Here is a 17,981-nt window from a genome sequence, read left to right as displayed (position 1 = left end):
TCCCATGCAGAGCTGGCACCATCTGGGGAAGGAGAGCAGGGCCTGGCCGGGGAAGCAGAGTAGACTGTCACCAGTGGGGGATGACTAGTTGTGGAGAAAGTGGACAGATATGGCTGAGAGTGTGTGAGAGCTGCAGGGAGACCCTAGGGGTGTTCATGGCATAGCTGGAGATCTGTGGTTTGGGGATCCCATGAGCCTGGACATATTATAACAAGACCCGACATGGGGATTGGATCGCCACAGTGATGGCTGTCCCAGAACCTCTTGGGGGTCTGGAAATAAGGAGGATGGAACCCCAGAGCCCCCTCTGTCCCTGAACTGGCAGAAACCAAATCCTGCTCATCCCCTCCCAGAAGAGACAGGGGCTCCCTCGAGGCCGACGGGAGTGGCAGATTTGGGGCACAGAAAGCTGCCCCAAAGAGAAAAACTGGGCCAATGATCATGCCCTATTTAACTAAAGAGAGCATTAAGGAATTGGCAGGAAATTGAGAAGATGAGAACAAGGTTACAGATTTCCCAGGCTTTTCCTGGAGCTCTGGGTTCATTTTCTCACTCTCTCTCTCTCCCTTTATGCAGCCTTCTTTTCCTAATCACTTCTGAGGGCCAACAATTCAGTCACCTGGAGTGTCCAGTAAAGTCACTCTGAGCAGCTGCCATTGACTTATGGTTCTCCTTGGGAGCTCCAAGGGGAGGGGGAGGAGAGACCTAAGCCCCTGTCCCAATTAAGAGATAAAAAGTTTAAGGGTTTTTGAGCTCATGGTGAGTGCCGGGGCTAATCCAGTAAGGCCGGTATAAAACCAAGCTGCGTCTTGGACCCCAAGAGATAACGGTAGTAGGCGTGCAGGCAAGGGAGGCCCCCCAACAATAAGGGAGGGGGAGTCGGCATATGAGAGCCCACAGAAGGGGAAAAGGGGGCGGCAAAGAGGGTCTGTGGTTGGACCCGTGCAGGGTCATGACGCCAGCGTGGAACTCTGGGGTGTATGCAGCCCGGCGGCGGTTTGAGGATGAGGAAGACACCACCAGGACTAGCGTCTTTGTGTACACCAACAGCAACAACACGAGGGGTGAGTCCCCGCGGGCCGGGCTGGGGAGCCTGTCGGCCGTGACTCGGCTCTGCCACTTGCAGCTGTGTGACCTGGGGCAAGTCAGGTTACTCCTCTGTGCCTCAGTTGCCTCATCTATAAATGGGGATTGAGACTGTGAGCCCACTATGGGACAGGGACTGTGTCCAACCTGATTCACTTGTATCCACTCTAGCTCTTAGTACAGTGCCTGGCACTTAGTAAGCGCTAAATAAATACCATCATTATTATGATTATTGGGCGGACCCCAGAGGAGGAGTCAGGCAGGAGGAGGCCAACAACAAGGCAGGCTCCGCTCTCCATCAATCACTAGGATTTACTGTGCCCTTACTGGTACATTCTCGCACATTCTCACACCCCTTCCATAACTGATCCCTTTTCCCCCTTCCCTTAGGGAACTCTTCCAGTCAAGTCAGTTTACCCTCTTCTCCATCTTGTATCTGGTGCCTCAAGACAGAAGAAAGAAAGAGAAGGAATTGGAAAGGAGGGAGGGGAGATTGAAAGAGAGAAAGAGAGGCAGAGCGAGAGAAAAAGAGAGGCAGAGAGAGAGAAAACGAAGAAGAAAGGCAAGGTGAGGAAAGTAAAGAAGCGATACATATACATTAGGACAGAAAGTGAGGGCCAGTGAAAGGAGAAGCTCAGAGAAGCACCATCTTTCTCAGGGAGGCCCATCAGCATGGGAGGGGAAGAGAGTGAAGCCTCTGGTAGAGCCTAGGGTTCCCCTCCTGCTGACCTTTTCGTTTTCTGCTCTCCGCTTCCCTTCTTGCCTTCCACTTTCAGACCCCTTTGAAGGTCCCAACTACCACATTGCGCCCCGCTGGGCCTACAATGTCACCAGCCTCTGGATGATCTTCGTTGTAATTGCATCCGTCTTCACCAATGGGCTGGTGCTGGTGGCCACCATGAAGTTCAAGAAGCTGCGACACCCCTTGAACTGGATCCTGGTGAACTTGGCCGTTGCCGACCTGGGGGAGACCCTCATTGCCAGCACTATCAGCGTCATCAACCAGATCTTCGGCTACTTCATCCTGGGCCACCCCATGTGTGTACTGGAAGGTTACACGGTGTCACTCTGTGGTAAGCCAGATTTCAATAGGAAAGATTAGGAGGGGCCCTGTACTACTCCCATTCACCCCGCTCTCACCTTTCCTTTCCCACTCAAGAGACCCAGCCCACCCGATGCAGGCCCCTATGGGCCTCCATTCCTGTATTTTGACCTTCTGAATTCCTGGGAGGGCCCCTCATGCACTGCTGAAGGGATTGAGGAGCAGAAATGGGCTCTGGGTCTGAGAGTCCTGAATGAAGCTATCTGAAACTAGAGCAGCACAGCAACCAGAAGTGCGAGTCCTTTCCTGTTGATGGATCCCCAGACAATGGTCCCCTCTCCCCTGAGAAACACCCCATTTTACCTTCCACCTTCATTTACCTTCTTCACTCGGAGGAAGACTCTCAAGCAATGTTAGGGAAGGTTCTCTGGGAAGGGACTGACTGGAGCTGACTTTGAAGTCCCCAAGGAAGATTCCCAGATCAGTTTACATAACCAAAGGACCCATCTTGGCCAGCTTCAGCTTATCTGGTACAAGTGGTCATTTGTCCTATTTTAAAAAACCTGAAAGTTGAGAAGGACATAATTGAAGGTAAAATCAAGGGTAGGGATTGTTTTTTCACCAAATCCCACTTCAGAATTAGGAGGGACCAGGGAAGCTTGCAGGTGAAGGGTTTAAGGTAAATAAAAGGAAACTCTTAATGACCCATAAGGGATAGGAAATGCATGGAACTCTTGAGCCCAGGAAGTTGGGGAAGCAGATAAAGCCATAGGTTTATAAAGGGGTAGGATGAAATCAGAGGAGAGGTCCAAAATAGGTTTAACTAGGAGGAAAAGTTAAAGATATTAGAGGAAAAAGTTGGGTGAGTTGGGAGGCTTAAGGATTACACAGATTCTTAGACAGTGATATTAGAAATTATTAGAGAGGAAAGTTAGAGATATTGTCAGCTGTGTGACTGTGGGCAAGTCACTTCACTTCTCTGTACCTCAGTTCCCTCATCTGTAAAAGGGGATTAAGACTGTGAGCCTCACAGTGGGACAACCTGATTACCTTGTATCTAGCCCAGCGCTTAGAATAGTGCTCTGCACATAGTAAGCGCTTAACAAATACCAACATTATTATTATTATTAAAAAGAAACATCCTCAGTCATGAGGTTCTTCTTAACGTCTCAGTTCTCAGGTAGAATACTGGGGTGGATCCTACCTATGGTCTAAGCCAGTATTTAAGTCTCATGTGATGTGTTTATCCCAAGAGGTGGAAATGTATTGTTTCCCTCATGCTATCCTTACAGTCAGGAAGTTCCTCCTCAATATTCCCTGCTGTATTTTCAGCCTGTTCCCCAGGTTCCATCTTTAGCTGAGGGGAAGAATTACTGGTCACCATTTTCCTCACAACAAGCAGCTCACACCCACCCATTCCCAGCCAGGACCCTGAGATGATGATGATGACAGAATCCTCTGTCGGGAGGGAAGACTGAGAACTTTCACGGAGGAATTAGTTCTATTACTAGTGACTTGTTCGGCCCCACTTGCCCTCTCTGGTCTTTTTTTTTTAAATGGTATTTGTTAAGTGCTTACTATGTGCCAAGGCGCTGAATTAAGCACTGGGGTAGACACAAGGTAATCAGGTCGGACACGGTCCCTGTCCCACATGGGGCTCACGGTCTTAATCCCCATTTTACAGATAAGGTAAGTGAGGCACAGAGACGTGACTTGTTTAAGGTCAAATAACAGACAATTGGCAGAGTCACAGTTGGAATCCAGGTCCTCTGACTACCAGGCTTGTGCTCTTTCCACTAGGCCATGCTGCTTCTCTACTGGTCCCTGCCAATAGTGTTCCCTGCAGGGGCAGCAAATGAATAAACAGAGAAGGGTACCACCTCTATACAAGTCCCAGAGAAGGTGTTTCACGTGCCGGGCCCATTTATGGCCCAAATGAGTGGAGGATGGTGCCCATGGGCCCACTGTTTTAGGATCATAAGCCAGCAGGCGGTTGTCTTGGTGCTGCTGTAAACCTCAGCACCCACAATAGCCAGCTCTTTTTCGGGATCTCTGGAGAGGTGGCGTGGCCTAGTGGAAAGGGCACAGGTCTTGGAGTCAGAGGACTTGAAGTCTAATTCTGGCTCTGCTACTTGTCTGCTGTGTGACCTTGGGCAAGTAACTTTGCTTCTCTGTACTTCAGTTACCACATCTGCAAAATGGGGATCCCATGCTGTTCTACTTCCTACTTAGACTGTGAGCCCCACGTAGGACCTGATTATCTTGTATCTACCCCAGGACTTAGTGTAGTGCTTGACACATAGTAAGTGCTTAACAACTCCCACTATTATTTTCTTCATTATTATTATTACATCCCTGGTGGATCTGTGCACCTCAGTGGTTCTTCTTCCAGAAACATTTTTTACGGTATTTATTAAGTGCTTACTATGGGCCAGGCACTCTACTACATGCTGGGATACAAGGTAAACAAGGTAGTCAAGATAGACACAGTCCATATCCCATGTAAGGTTTGCAGTCAATCCTTATTTTACCAATGAGGCAACTGAGGCACAGAGAAGTGACATGACTTGCCCAGGGTCACAGAGCAGACAAATGGCAGAGGTGGGATTAGAATCCAGGTGCTCTGACTCCCAGGCCTGTGCTCGTTCCTGTAAGCCACGTTGCTTTACCAATAGCTTCAGCAAGCATACGTCCTCTTGCAAAACCAGGACTAGGACCTGAGTCTACTGAATCCTAGAGCCTTGCTCTTTTCCTCTGGACTAGCAGCAGGTTTGTATTAACAGTCAAAGTAGCCCACATAAGAAAGAGGTGGTACTCGGCCCAGCTGCCAGTACACCAACTTTGAACATATTCTTTAGATTCTGATGTGAAAGTGGAATGCTTAGAATGGGAAGCTGCAGGTTTTATTTTTATCTTCCCTGTTGGAATGGAAACTCCTTGGGTGGCTGGGAATAGATGCTTGGTTGTTCAGCCTCGCAAACACACAGTACAGTGTCCTGAACCGAGTGGGCAGTCAATAAACGCGGCTGCTATTACTAAATTAGAATAATAATTGTAGCATTTGTTAAGGACTTACTATATGCCAAGAACCGTATTAAGCAATGGGTTAGGAGAAAGGGGAAGGAAGAGAATCACAGGGAAAAACAGCCTGGCCTAGTGTAATAATAGTGATAATAATGATGAAGATGGCATTTGCTAAGCACACTACTAAGTGTGGGGTGGGGTGGATATAAACTAATCAGTATGGACAAAGTCTTTGTCCCACATGGGGACTTACAGTCTTATTCCCCATTTTACAGATAAGGTAACTGAGGCACAGAGAAGTGAAGTGACTTGACCGAGTTCACACAGCAGACAAGTAGTGCAGCTGGGTTTAGGACCTATGACCTTCTGGCTTCCAGGCCTGTGCTCTATCCACTGCATCATATAAAAAGAGCACAAGAGCAAGGGCCTGGAAGTCAGCAGACGTAGGTTCAAATCCCTGACAGGTGTCAGTCAGTCAGTTGTATTTATTGAGCACTTACTGTGTGCAGAGCACTGTATTTAGCGTTTGGAAGAGTACATTATAAGAAAAAAAGGCCACATTCCCTGCCCACAGAAAGCTTAGAGTCTAGAGGGAGTTTATAGACTACAGTGGATTAGGTGGGTCAGAGATTGTATCTGACCTGATTATCTTGTATTTGCCCCTGTATGCCTTAGCATATAGTAAACACTTCACAAATACCACATTTATCATTATTATTGTTAATAATAATAATAATACCAGCCAGCAATAACCACAAGGAAGGGTGGAGCTGTGAATACTGAAAACTGCCTTTCGCTGAAGGATTTATATGCTTGAGAAAGGGAGAAACTGGGAGAGAAAGAAGTTGGAGATGTGGTCAGTGAGCTGCTCTAGAGCCCGTTTTTTCTGCAAGGTATCACTGACAGGAATTTGCTCCTGCTCCCCCCAGCCAGCTGTCATGGTCTATTTTACCCTTTTTAAGTGAGGTGCTGAAGGGGCCCTAATACTAGGCTGGGGTTTCAGGTGTGGATAAAAAATGGACCTGGGAGCCAGAGGACCTGGGTTCTAATCCCAGTTTGCCAATTTGTCTACTCTGTGGCCTTAGACAAGTCACTTCACTTCTCTATGCCTCAGTTTCCTCATCTGTAAAATGGGGATAAAAACTTTGATTCCCCATTTGGGACAGGGACTATGTCCAGCTTGATTAAGTTGAACCTACCTCAGTGCCTGGCACTTAGACCTTAACAAATATCTTTTTTTTTAAAGCCTGAAATAGTGTAGGGGAATGGCAGGGAAAGGTGACAGACAAAGTAAGTCTTCCCATTCTCCTGTTTCTCCAATGGAAATATCACACGAACTATCCCACTTCCTTTTCCCTCTCACTGAAAAAGGGACTTACAGGTGTGAGGGACTGCCTGGGCAGGGGACTCCAGTGGACCTGAAGGAGAGAAAGCAGAGACTATAAGGGGGAAAAACAAGAGGGAAACTAAAAGAGAGAGAGGTAGAACCCCTAGGGAAGGTGGGAGTTGGAGGAGAGAAAGAAAACCAGAATTATAGGAGACAGAGAAGAAGGAAACATGCTTGAAAGAAACATAGAAATGAGTTTCCTATCTTGTCCAGGTGCTATTTGGAAATGGAAAAACTTTTGAGAATTTAGCTTGTCCTAAGCCATGGTGGAGGGGTGAGCAGTCTCTTCAATCAGTGGTATTTACTGAGTGCTTATTGTGTGCAGAGCACTTTACTAAGCGCTTGGGAGAGTACAATATAACAATATAACAGACATATTCCCTTCTCACAATGAGCTGACTGTCTCTTCCCTGAGATCTCTAAGGACATCTGTTGGGACTCTTAAATTGAGACTTTCCTGGAGGCATGGAGAGGGCCGACCTCTCTTCAGGTCTCTTTGAGACCTGCCTGGAGGCAGGGAGATGGCCTGGATCTCTTCAGGTCACTCCCAGCCCTCAGAGCTTCAGGTTCTGGCTTTCGAGGAGATAGTGACTCTTGTCAGCATCTCCTTCTTATGACCCTGTTGACCCTACCCTTTATCTCATCCATCTTCCAGGTATCACAGGCCTCTGGTCACTGTCCATCATATCCTGGGAGAGATGGATTGTGGTATGCAAACCTTTTGGCAATGTGAAATTTGATGCCAAACTGGCCATGGTCGGCATTGTGTTCTCCTGGGTCTGGGCTGCTGTCTGGACTGCCCCTCCCATCTTTGGTTGGAGCAGGTAAGTGCCCGAGGGCTAGAGGAGAGGACTTTTTGATGGTATTTGTTAAACGCCTCTTATTGGTCAAACACTGTTTCTAAAGGCTGGGGTAGGTACAAGTCAATCAGGTCTGACGCAGTTCCTGTCCCACATGGGGCTCACAGTTTAAGTAGGAGAGAGGTATGTAATCCACATTTTACAGTTGAGGAAACTGAGGAACAGAGAAGTGAAGTGACTTGCCCAAGGTCACACAGCAGACAAGTGGTAGAGCTAGGATTAGAAACCACATTCTCTGACTCCAAGGTCTGGGCTCTTTCCAGTTGGTCTCAGTTTCTTTCCAGAGATCACCTGGAGCCCATTGTCCTGGCCATGAATCAAGGTCTGCAATGGCTCCAGCAGTTGTTTCCTCCATGAGAGAGCTGAGGGAAAGGAGTTGGCCTCTCTTTGGAGAGAGGACTAATAATAAAAATGATAATAATAATCATTATGGTATTTGTTAAGAGCTTACCATGTGCTAAGTACTGGGGGTAGATGTGAGGTAATCAGGGCCCACTTGGGACTCACATTCTAAGAAAGAGGGAGCACAGGTATGGTACACCCATTTTGCAGATGAGGGAAATGAGGTCCAGAGAAGAGACCTGCCCAAGTTCTCACAGAAGACAAGTGGCATAGCTGGTTTTAGAACCCAGGTCTTGACTCCTACTCCTGGGCTCTACTAGGCCATGTTATTTCCCTAGTAAGAAGAAGTAAGAGAAGTTGGGCTAGTCTGTGTTTCTGCCATAAACAGTACAGCTGTACTTGGGTTTTAAGGCAAGGCAGCTGATGAGACTGTATCCATGAACATCACTGAGAAAATCTATCGGTCTCTTGCACTCTCTCACGCCTTCTTCCCAGGGCCCCTGGCCCAGGCTGCCAGAGAACAGAGTCAGATTACAGTCATGGACTAGAACATCTTGGAGGCAAGCACTCAGTACAGTGTTCTGCCCATAGTAAGCGCTCAGTAAAACATTCTCTGGCAGACACCACTGTGTCCTAACCCATGCTGTAAACTGTTAGGAGACACTCACGGGGACTTAGTTAAGGTTGGGTTTTCTAATCTTTTGCAAAAATCGGAAACGTGAAGAAACAAAAGCAAGAACGACAGAGGCATCAACAGTCTATCTTATCGACAGTTCACAGGTGAGGAAGCTGAGGCCTAGGGAGGTTAAGTGACTCGTCCAAGGTCACACTATAGACCAGGGGTAGAACTCGGTCTCGAACCTAGGTTTCCTGACTCCCAGCCAAGCTGTCCCTGAATCTTTAAAAAAAAAAAGTATCTGTTAAGCACTTACTATGTACCAGGCACGGTACTAAGCAATGGGATAGATACAAGCCAGTCAAGTTGGACACAGTTCATGTCCCCCATGGGGCTCCTCACAATCTCAATCTCCATTTTACAAGATGAAGGAAATGAGGCACAGAGAAGTGAAGTGAGTTGCCCAAGCCCCGGAGCAGATAAGTGGCAGAGCCAGGAGTAGAACACTGGTCCTTCTGACTTCCAGGCCTGCGATCTATCCATTAGGCCACATATCTTTCCCTGGTGTTTGTTCTTCTCCATCTGTGAGCTCTCATCCCACATTGCTCTTTAGGACTGAGTTCAGTGCTTGCATTCGTCAGGGGTTTACGTATGGTCACAACACTAGTTCAGTTGGCTTGGGACTGGGCTGACAGGCCACTCCGTCACCATTGAGTTATGTCAAGCATCCAAGGGAGGAATATGCCATCCCAGGGAACCTGCCCTTTTGGAGGGACAAGCCTCCTTTTCCCTCTTTTCAAACAATCGGTAGGATTTACTGACCGAATACTCTGTGCGTTTAGTGCTTCAGAGAATGTAGTAGAGTTAGTAGACACGATCCCTGCCTTCCAGGAATTTGCAATCCAGTGGATATTCCTTTCCATCCCCAACACTTGCAGAATAGCAGAAGCAAGCCTAAGCCCAGGGTCCACCAGGGATAGTTTTGTCCAGCCTCCCTGAGAGGGAATGGGATTGCGTGGCAAGAAGGATTTGAGTCATGGGATCTCCTCCGAAATGGGCAACGGCTAGCTTCCGGGGATGACGTGAATACTGAAAAAACAACTACTGTCCACGGAGGAGACGAAGACCTAAGAGAGATAACTGCCCAGTTCCGGTCCCCGTTCCCATTTACCTTTCCTCCCCTTCCAGGTACTGGCCTCATGGCCTGAAGACGTCTTGTGGTCCCGATGTGTTCAGTGGCAGCTCGGACCCTGGGGTGCAGTCCTACATGATTGTCCTCATGTCTACGTGTTGCATCCTTCCTCTGAGCATCATTGTCCTCTGCTACCTTCAAGTGTGGTTGGCCATCCGAGCGGTGAGCCTCCCCTACGGAAACTTCTCCTGCGAACCTTTTCTCTTGTTCTCCCCGCGCTGAAACCCAGACCAGCTTTTCTCTACTCTTCGGTGTCTCTCCAAACAACCGGCTCTTATTAACTCTCCTCCGATTTCATCTTCTCTGTTCTAGGCTAAATAAATCTCATTCCCTTCGCCTTGCCTAATCAGCTCTACTCTTCCTGCCCCAAGTGATCTACACCTCAGGTTACAGGAACCCTGTTGTAGCACTTCAGAATAGGCCTTGCTAATGTTGAATAGAGTGGTCACTTGACTGGGATTTGAGAGGCAGAGTTCACCGTGAGGCCCTGGAGAGCAAGATCTCAACCGTCTCTGGAAATCCTCGGGGGAATGACTATCTCCTTCTGCCTTCCTCCTCTAGGTAGCCAAGCAGCAGAAAGAGTCCGAGTCCACCCAGAAGGCCGAGAAGGAAGTGTCCCGCATGGTGGTGGTCATGATCTTGGCATACTGTTTTTGCTGGGGACCCTACACCATCTTTGCCTGCTTTGCAGCAGCCAACCCTGGCTACGCCTTTCATCCCTTGGCGGCGGCCCTGCCTGCTTACTTTGCCAAGAGCGCCACCATCTACAACCCGATCATCTACGTCTTCATGAACAGGCAGGTGAGTGGAGCCCTCCCCAGGAGGGCTCATGTCAGAAGCACCCAATGGGGGTGATCTAAACAAGAGGGTGTCCTAAGCACATGGGTCGGGGCCGGGGGCAGGGTGTCCCAGCTCTGCCACTTGTCTGCTGGGTGACCTTGGACAAGTCATTTCACTTCCTCTGAGCTTCAGTTACCTGATCTGTAAAATGGGGAGTAAGACGGACTGTGTCCAACTTGCTTATTTTGTATCTAGCCCCATGCTTAGAACCGTGCCTGGCACATAGTGAACACTTGATAAATACCATTAGAAAAAAAAATCAAAACACAAGAGCAGAGAAGAAACCTAAGGTTTTTTATTTTAATGCATCGGGGTTACTCAGTGAAATTAAGGGCCTTAGCTAGAGAAACAAAACTACTAATGCTTCCCAGATCTTCACAGGGATTAGGAAAGAGATCTATAGGTATAGGTATAGGTACAGATCCATTAAAAACTATTTGGCTTAGACAAGCCTACTTCCTCTTTCATTCCTTTACAAGTAACTGGGAGAGATGGGAATACAGAAAGCAAAACTTGTATGAAATGCTTGGAAGGCCCTTAAGCAACACTCTCTTCCAACCAGATGTACTCTAATAGCTGGAGATATACATTTTAGAACTCGTCCCCCTGACTGCCATCATTTCTGGCTACTCTGACTGAGGAAAAAAACACCTGGCTGGGAGTCAGGAGGCCTAGGTTTTAATCCCAGTGCTGCCACTTGGCTGCTGTGTGACCTTGGGCGAGTAGCTTCACTTCTCAGGGCCTCAGTTACCTCATCTATAAAATGGGGATTAAGACTGTCAGCCCCATGTGGGACAGGGACTGTGTCCAACATGATTAACTTGTATCTACCCCACTGCTTAGAAGAGTGCTTAGAACAGTGCTTGGTACGTAGTAAGTGATTAACAAGTACCATTATTATTAGCTGTAAAATGGAGAGAAGACACCTGTTCTCCCTCCCTCTTAGATTGTGAGCCATGTGTGGATCAGGTACTGTGTCTAATCTAATCGGGTTTTTATGGAATTTGTTAAGCACTTACTAAGTGCCAAGCACTGTACTAAACACTGGGGTAGTTACAAACTAATTAGGTTGGACACAGTCCATGTCCCACACGGGACTCCCACACTTAATCTCCACTTTACAAATAAGGTAACTGAGGTCCAGAGAAATCAAGTGACTTGCCCAAGGTCACACAGCAGACAAGTGGCTGAGCTGGAATTAGAACTAAGATCTTTCTGACTCCAGGCCCGTACTCTATCCCCTAAACCATGCTGCTTCTCTAATTTTGGACATTAAGTGCTGTATACCACAATGGTCACTTCCTCTCCACTGGCTAATGATTTCTCTTCTTCTAGTTTCGTAACTGCATCATGCAGCTTTTTGGGAAGAAGGTGGATGATGGTTCAGAACTCTCCAGCACCTCCAGGACAGAGGTCTCTTCTGTCTCCTCTGTATCACCTGCCTAAATGTCACCAGCCCAGGAGAATCAAGAATGCTGTCTCCTGAAGAAATCAAGTCACCTGTCCCCACGTAGCCATCTTGGCCTCCGGCCTTTATCACCTTCCTTTCCTCCACCTCCGCCTCCATGGAAACGTAGTTCCAATCCCCGGTCACCTCAAAGGAACACGGTCCCTCTCCCCAGTTAACCACACCGTAGGACTTCTTAGGCTCCTTTTCGGCCTTCTGCTTTCCAGTCATCTGGGATCACAGTTCCCTCCTTTAGAGGGGACCGGGGTCCTCAACAACAGAAGAGGAGAATAAAGAAGAGGGGGAAGAGAAGAAAAAGGAAGTGGAGAAGGAAGAGAAAGAGGAGGAAGTTCTCTGAGAAACCATGTACTGTGCAGCAGGATTAGAGGAGCTCTTGCCTATATCCCTTGCCACTTAGCTGGCCTAGGGCCCTGCACCTTATGTGGCCCCCATGGGGTGGAAGCAAGGTTATATAATGTCCATCGGGGTGTGTCAAGATGGACCCAGAGACCCTTTTTTGCCCAGGGCACAGCTAAGGAAAAGCCCACTTGCCCCACTCCCCAATTGCCCCATCTCAGCCACCTAGTCCTTTTGATGGTGAGAAAATGCAGTGAGTGCCAACTGCTTTTGAGCAGAACACAAGGTTTCCCTCCAGGGAGGAGCACTGGGTAGTGGGTAGAGCCCCTGACCTCCCAGCTTCACCTCTGCCTCAGCAGGGCAACTGGAATTCACTCAGCCCCGAAAGAAAAAAACACTCACGGCTTTGGCTTCCTTCCCTTCTTGTTAGCCAAGTCTGAACTTCGGGATCTTCCGTTTCCCAGAAACGAAGCTACAGCATTGGAGGGAAAAGGAAGAGGGCCCGGCTTCTCCCTAAGTTCTTTATTCATTCTTAGCTTAGGTCAAGCAAGCAAAACCTGAACCCTGAGGCGAGGACCAAAGCCAGAAGAAAGGCCAGGCCTCAGACTCCATGCTTCTGGTCAAGGTTCTCTGGCAAGCGGTACAGCTGGCTACCTCTGATGCAGTGAAGTGATGTCCCACTGAGAAGTTCAGACTTAGGGACTAGACTAAAACTAGCCATTTTGGCAGAGTAGCGTTTGATACTGGGTAATTGTGAACTGTAATGACGCTTGAGGAGCCCTCGACTTGTAAATAGGTAGCAAGGAGCTCACGAGAAACATAGTAGGGGAACACTAAGATGCTGGTTCCAAATAGCAATAAACGTTTCTCTAACTTCTGTACGAGGTGTGTTGAAAGGAATGTTTTCCAGAGGGGCCAAACTCAAAACCATCCTATAAGTAAGGCCACACTCTTTCCCTGGGCCTGAGGAATCTCTTCTTACGGTTTTCATTCCTCTTTCCATAAGGTGTTTAGGTTTAGCCAATGCAACTTGCCCTGTCCTTTCCACTCAACTCCACCCATCAGAGCTAATTCCGGAGCCAGAGTGGCCTTAATCTTCCAGCATCTGGAGAACTGCCTGGTGGAACAGATTGTGCAGGGGTAGGTGACTTTTTTCTATTTTCTAGTTTCAGGGTGGGTGGGAGGGGGTAGTGTGTGAATGAATCTATGAGAGATAGGCAGATTCCAAAGTTAACCTCCCCTGCAGGAGAGGGCTGCCTCTCCCATTCCCCTCAGGCCTGAGCCAGGTTGGAACCTGGGCCCAGGGCAGAATCTGAAAGGAAAGATCGGCATTTCTAGCGATATCTCCCCTATCTCTTCTGTGCCCCCCAATCTAGCTGCTGCTTCCAGATTCTTCCTCAGACTGAGGGGAAGGCACAAACACAGAACAGGGGCCAGGGAGGAAGGATGTTCCCACCAGCTTAACGGCTGCTGCCTTCTAGATTCAGTATTGATCCCCACAACGAGAAGTCTGGGCCTTCTAGGAGTCGCAGGTCAGCTGGCTCTTCCCTCTCTGGGGACAGCACGGGGGAGTCTCCCCCAAGGCCCACCTGACAGGACTCTTCTTTCTTCAGCTGGCACACTGCCTGCCCAGGCCAGCCTGACTTGTTGGAGGTGGGAACAGCCCTAGGGAGCAGCGCCAAGAGAGACCCTCACCTCCCCCTTTAATATACAAACACTCTGACAGGCAGCGCATTGGTCTCTCTCTCGCCCTGAGTGGCGGATCGTCATTTAACGTAGGAGGCAAGCCACCGCCGGGAGGAATGATGGGCAAGACATTTGTTGGGTGGGTCGGTGGTATTTGGAAACCTCGCTGGCAAAGAAATAACTGAGAGGAGCAGAGACGGGGCAAACTCGGGAGGGGGGCTGCAGAAGTGCCCTGCTGTACCGAAAAAAGGACGGGGCTACCAGGGAAGATCCCTTGCTGAGCTTCGTCCTCCTGGCCCTTTTACATTCAAACTGACCGCGCCCATGACTCCTTACATTACTCTTTCCACTTGGAGGAAAGCCAAGCATGCCAGTCCATGTCTGGTCTGGCCTGCCAGTTCTGCCAGGCGACTGCTCCCAGGATAATCACCATGAGGGTGGCTAAAATGCGCGGAGGGCTCCTGATCAAAGACAAGGGGCAGCAGGACATGCTAGTGATGCAGACCAGGAGGATGTTGGTCAAAGTGACGAGTAGGTTCATGAACTTGTCCAGGAACACCTGGGCCTGGGTTTTACATTTCTCCACCATCTCCGGCTGCGCTGTTTGCTGCAGAGCCTCTAGTTTGGAAATGCGGGTCTGAAAGGTTTCCATCACCTCCTGAGGATGAGACACACACACACACTTTTGTCAGAACTGTGTTCATGTTGAGGTGAGGTGATTACATTTCAAATGCAAATCTAGAGAAAAGGAATCGACATGATTAAGTGGAAGGAGAAAGTGGGCATATTCCCAAAGATAGACACAGGAAGTCTTTTTTTAAAAAAAATGGCATGTATCAGGCACTGTACTAAGCACTGGGGTAGATAAAAACTATTCAGGTTGGATACAGTCGCTGTTCCACACAGGGCTCTCCGTCTTAAACACCATTTCCCAAAAAGGCAGTCTACGAAGCTACAAAGATGAGGTTAGAGATGAGCCAGGGCTTCCTGACTAAGTGTGATTTAAACACTGAAACAGACTATACCAAGGGAGGCTGTGAATACCACTCCTGGAAACCTTTAAAAATAAAGTGGTTTAACTATCTCTGCTGGTTTCTTAGACAAGTCAGCTGCCTGGAGGCGGGGAGTGGAATCAGGATACAAAGGTCCCCTTCCAGGATCCATGGGATCAATGAAATGAATGGACCAAGTCTTCAGACCTGTCCACAGGCTCAAACTTAGAAAGAAATGAGACTTTGAGTAATAAAACTTCTACTTAAAACAAAACTGTAGGAATGGAGCTCAGCACTTATTGGGGTCATGGGAACTCACCGCTGTCAAATCCGATATGGCTGTAGCATTGCTCAGTGTGGAAAGAACATATCGAAATTTCTGTTGACTGATGGTTTTTTGATCCTATCTGCAAGGCTGATTAATTAACCTTCTGCCTCAAAGCAAGAGCACTGACCCCCAAAACTCCACAGAGTTGGGGCACAGGGTTCAGGGAGTTCAGTCCCTTTTTTAAAGTCTTGCAGAGAGTGTGTTTCCACAGTCTCCCTTTTAATAGCTCTTCCAGTTAGGATGTTCTTCATTTCTATCCTTAATCTCTACACCTGCAGCTCAAGTGCAGTTAATAATAATGATGGCATTTGTTAAGAGCTTTGTATGTGCCAGGCACTGTACAAAGTGATGGGGTTATTACAAGCAAATCAAGTTGGACAAAATCCCTGTCCCATGTGGGGCTCACAGTCTCAATCCCCATTTTACAAGGGAGGTAACTGAGACCCAGAGAAGTGACTTGCCCAAGGTCACCCAGCAGACAAGTGGTGGAGGGAGAATTAGAACCTACAACTTTCTGACTCCCAGGCCCATGCTCTCTCCACTATGACATGCTGCTACTCTGTTCTTAGGTTATCACTGGAATAACAAGGAACAGTTGATTGTACTCCATGTACATCCCCAAATCTGTTTCCCCACCCTCTACTCCCCTCACCCAGTGACATTTTTAGCTTTTGTCATTTTTGCTGGTGTGACTGGTCCCTTCCCTGACTTGCCACCCTGCTTCTGGGGTGGCCAAAGTTTCAGGAAAAGGCCAGGCAGGACCAGGGAGGACAGCAGGGGTCTCCTCCCCCATCCCACCTAACCCGGTCTCCCAGGCTTTGGCAGTGCCAGAAGTGAGGGGAGGAACCAGCCCTGATGATCAAACCATCAATAAATAAATGGTACTGGGTGGGGTGGGGAGGGGAACCAAAAAAATGGTGTGGGAAGGAGGAAATTTTTAAAACAGGGGTTGAGGCCAGACTGGGGAGAAGTTGAGGGAATTTACCTGGTTACTACCTGAGGATGCCAGTAGTGGAGGATTTATTTTATGGTATTTGGTAATAGCTTAATACGTGCCAGGCACTGAACTAAGCACTGGGATAGATACAAGATAATCAGGTTGGAACCCAGTCAGAGCCCACATGAGGTTTATAGTCTGAATCCCCATTTTACAGGTAAGATAACCGAAGCACAGAGAAGTCGAGTGACTTGCCCAAGGTCACCCAGCAGACAAGTGGCAGAGCAGGGATTAGAACCTAGGTTCTTCTTACTAGACCTGTGCTCTGTCCACTAGACCACACTGCTTCTTGGCATGTAGAGATACAAGTAGAAATAAAAGTTGCCGTACTGTCATGGAATCTTAAGCATTAATTTGCCTCTTAGTTGGCCAGGAGGTTAAGATGGAGGCTAAACATGGTGCTTATTGGGTCCAGCTAACATTAAATGACAATTTCTTATTGTATGCCTCTACTTTAAAAAAGAAAAAGAGCAGAAGAACTGAGGGAATCAACCCAGTAGCACATAAATCCAAAGGCCAGATAGCAGAAGCAGTGTGGCTTGGTGGAAAGAGCACGGGCTTGGGAGTCACAGGTCGTGGGTTCGAATCCTGGCTCTGCCACTTGGCAGCTGTGTGACTGTGGGCAAGTCACTTAACTTCTCTGTGCCTCAGTTACCTCATCTGTAAAATGGGGATTAAGACTGTGAGCCTCACATGGGACAACCTGATTACCCTGTATCCACCCCAGCACTTAGAACAGTGCTCTGCACATTGAAAGCACTTAACAAATACCAACATTATTATTATTACTACTCCTCTAGGAGTTAACTAGATCAACCCACAAATAAGCTTGACCTTTACCCTGAAGCCTACACGTGTAACGGTTTTCTCTCCAGGTATCTTGGGCCAACTTGGTTACCATACCCTGAACTACTGGAGATCATATTTTCTGCATTCCTCCCAGTCACCTCAAAGCAGCCCTACCTTCCACCCCTCAAGAGTCTCACCCATATTTCTTTTGCTTTCTCGTAGGACTGATAAACCATTTTCTCTTCAGTGCTTGCCAGGTCCTGCTTGAGGCGTAAGATCTCATCCAGGTGTACCTGCATATGGTCATTAACCTGTTCTTCCATTAATCTGCGTCTTGGAAGCAAAAGAGAAAAGGACAGCTGTCAATCAATGGTATTTATTAAGCACTGTGTGCAGAGCACTGTAGTAAGTGCTTGGGAGAGTACAGTAAAACAGACTTGGCAAACATATTTCCTGCCCACAATGAGCTTTCAGTCTAGAAGCAAGAGCTTATTCGGAGAAGAGTTCTCCTTGTCTGAAATAACCTCTCTCTCCTCTTTACAAATGCAGTTCAAAACCTATCTCTTCCACAGAACTTTTGCAGACCAAGTAAGTGAGAATTCAAATTAGTCCAACTTAGCCAGTATTCTTTACCCACTATATACATGCACCTCTGTAACTAACCTGTTCAGTAAAATCCCATAGAGCACCACAGTTGAGTTTCTGGAAAGCAGTCTTATGAAATCACTTTTGAATGGGAAAATATTTTAATTCTCAAGATTTCAGATTTTCTCATTTGAAAAAATTACTTTTGATTTAATTGGCAATGGACTGACACTTCAGTACAAATAAGTATGAAGGGGAGAATTTGGAAGCATCTCAATGCTATTTCTCTCCAAATTTCAAGCTCCTACTCCTGTTGCCTTCAATCTCAACTCCCAAAGAGTGTTCTTTGCCCAAGCCTTCATCCTGGGGTGTGGTATAGTTACAATCAATCAATGGTATTGACTGAGTGTT

General features: G+C 47.8%; 2 protein-coding genes across 6 annotated transcripts in view; one reads left to right on the top strand and one right to left on the bottom strand.

The window, feature by feature from the left end:
* Positions 1 to 952: 952 nt before the first annotated feature.
* OPN1MW3 (opsin 1 (cone pigments), long-wave-sensitive) lies at positions 953 to 11,835 on the top strand. The gene is made up of 6 exons (NM_001127625.1): positions 953 to 1,064; positions 1,863 to 2,159; positions 7,195 to 7,363; positions 9,546 to 9,711; positions 10,111 to 10,350; positions 11,725 to 11,835. The coding sequence occupies exons 1-6, from the start codon at positions 953 to 955 to the stop codon at positions 11,833 to 11,835; spliced, it is 1,095 nt and encodes a 364-aa protein (NP_001121097.1).
* Positions 11,836 to 12,700: 865 nt separating this feature from the next.
* TEX28 (testis expressed 28) overlaps positions 12,701 to 17,981 on the bottom strand; it is a 52,169-nt gene continuing 46,888 nt past the window's right edge. For 4 of the 5 annotated variants that reach the window (XM_007669662.4, XM_007669661.4, XM_007669663.4 and 1 more), the window contains 2 exons: positions 17,183 to 17,318; positions 12,701 to 14,537 (listed from right to left, as the gene is read on the bottom strand). In XM_007669662.4, the coding sequence (XP_007667852.1) occupies positions 14,217 to 14,537; positions 17,183 to 17,318 (457 nt within the window). In that variant the 3' untranslated portion in view covers positions 12,701 to 14,216. The remainder of the gene's footprint in view (positions 14,538 to 17,182; positions 17,319 to 17,981) is intronic. The other variant, XM_029067363.2, reaches the window with a different exon arrangement.

Source organism: Ornithorhynchus anatinus, chromosome 6, assembly GCF_004115215.2.
Source record: "Ornithorhynchus anatinus isolate Pmale09 chromosome 6, mOrnAna1.pri.v4, whole genome shotgun sequence".
NCBI classification, from domain to species: Eukaryota; Metazoa; Chordata; class Mammalia; order Monotremata; family Ornithorhynchidae; genus Ornithorhynchus; species Ornithorhynchus anatinus.
The sequence above is the reverse complement of the archived record's forward strand: the minus strand, read 5'-3'. Positions and strand labels throughout refer to the sequence as shown.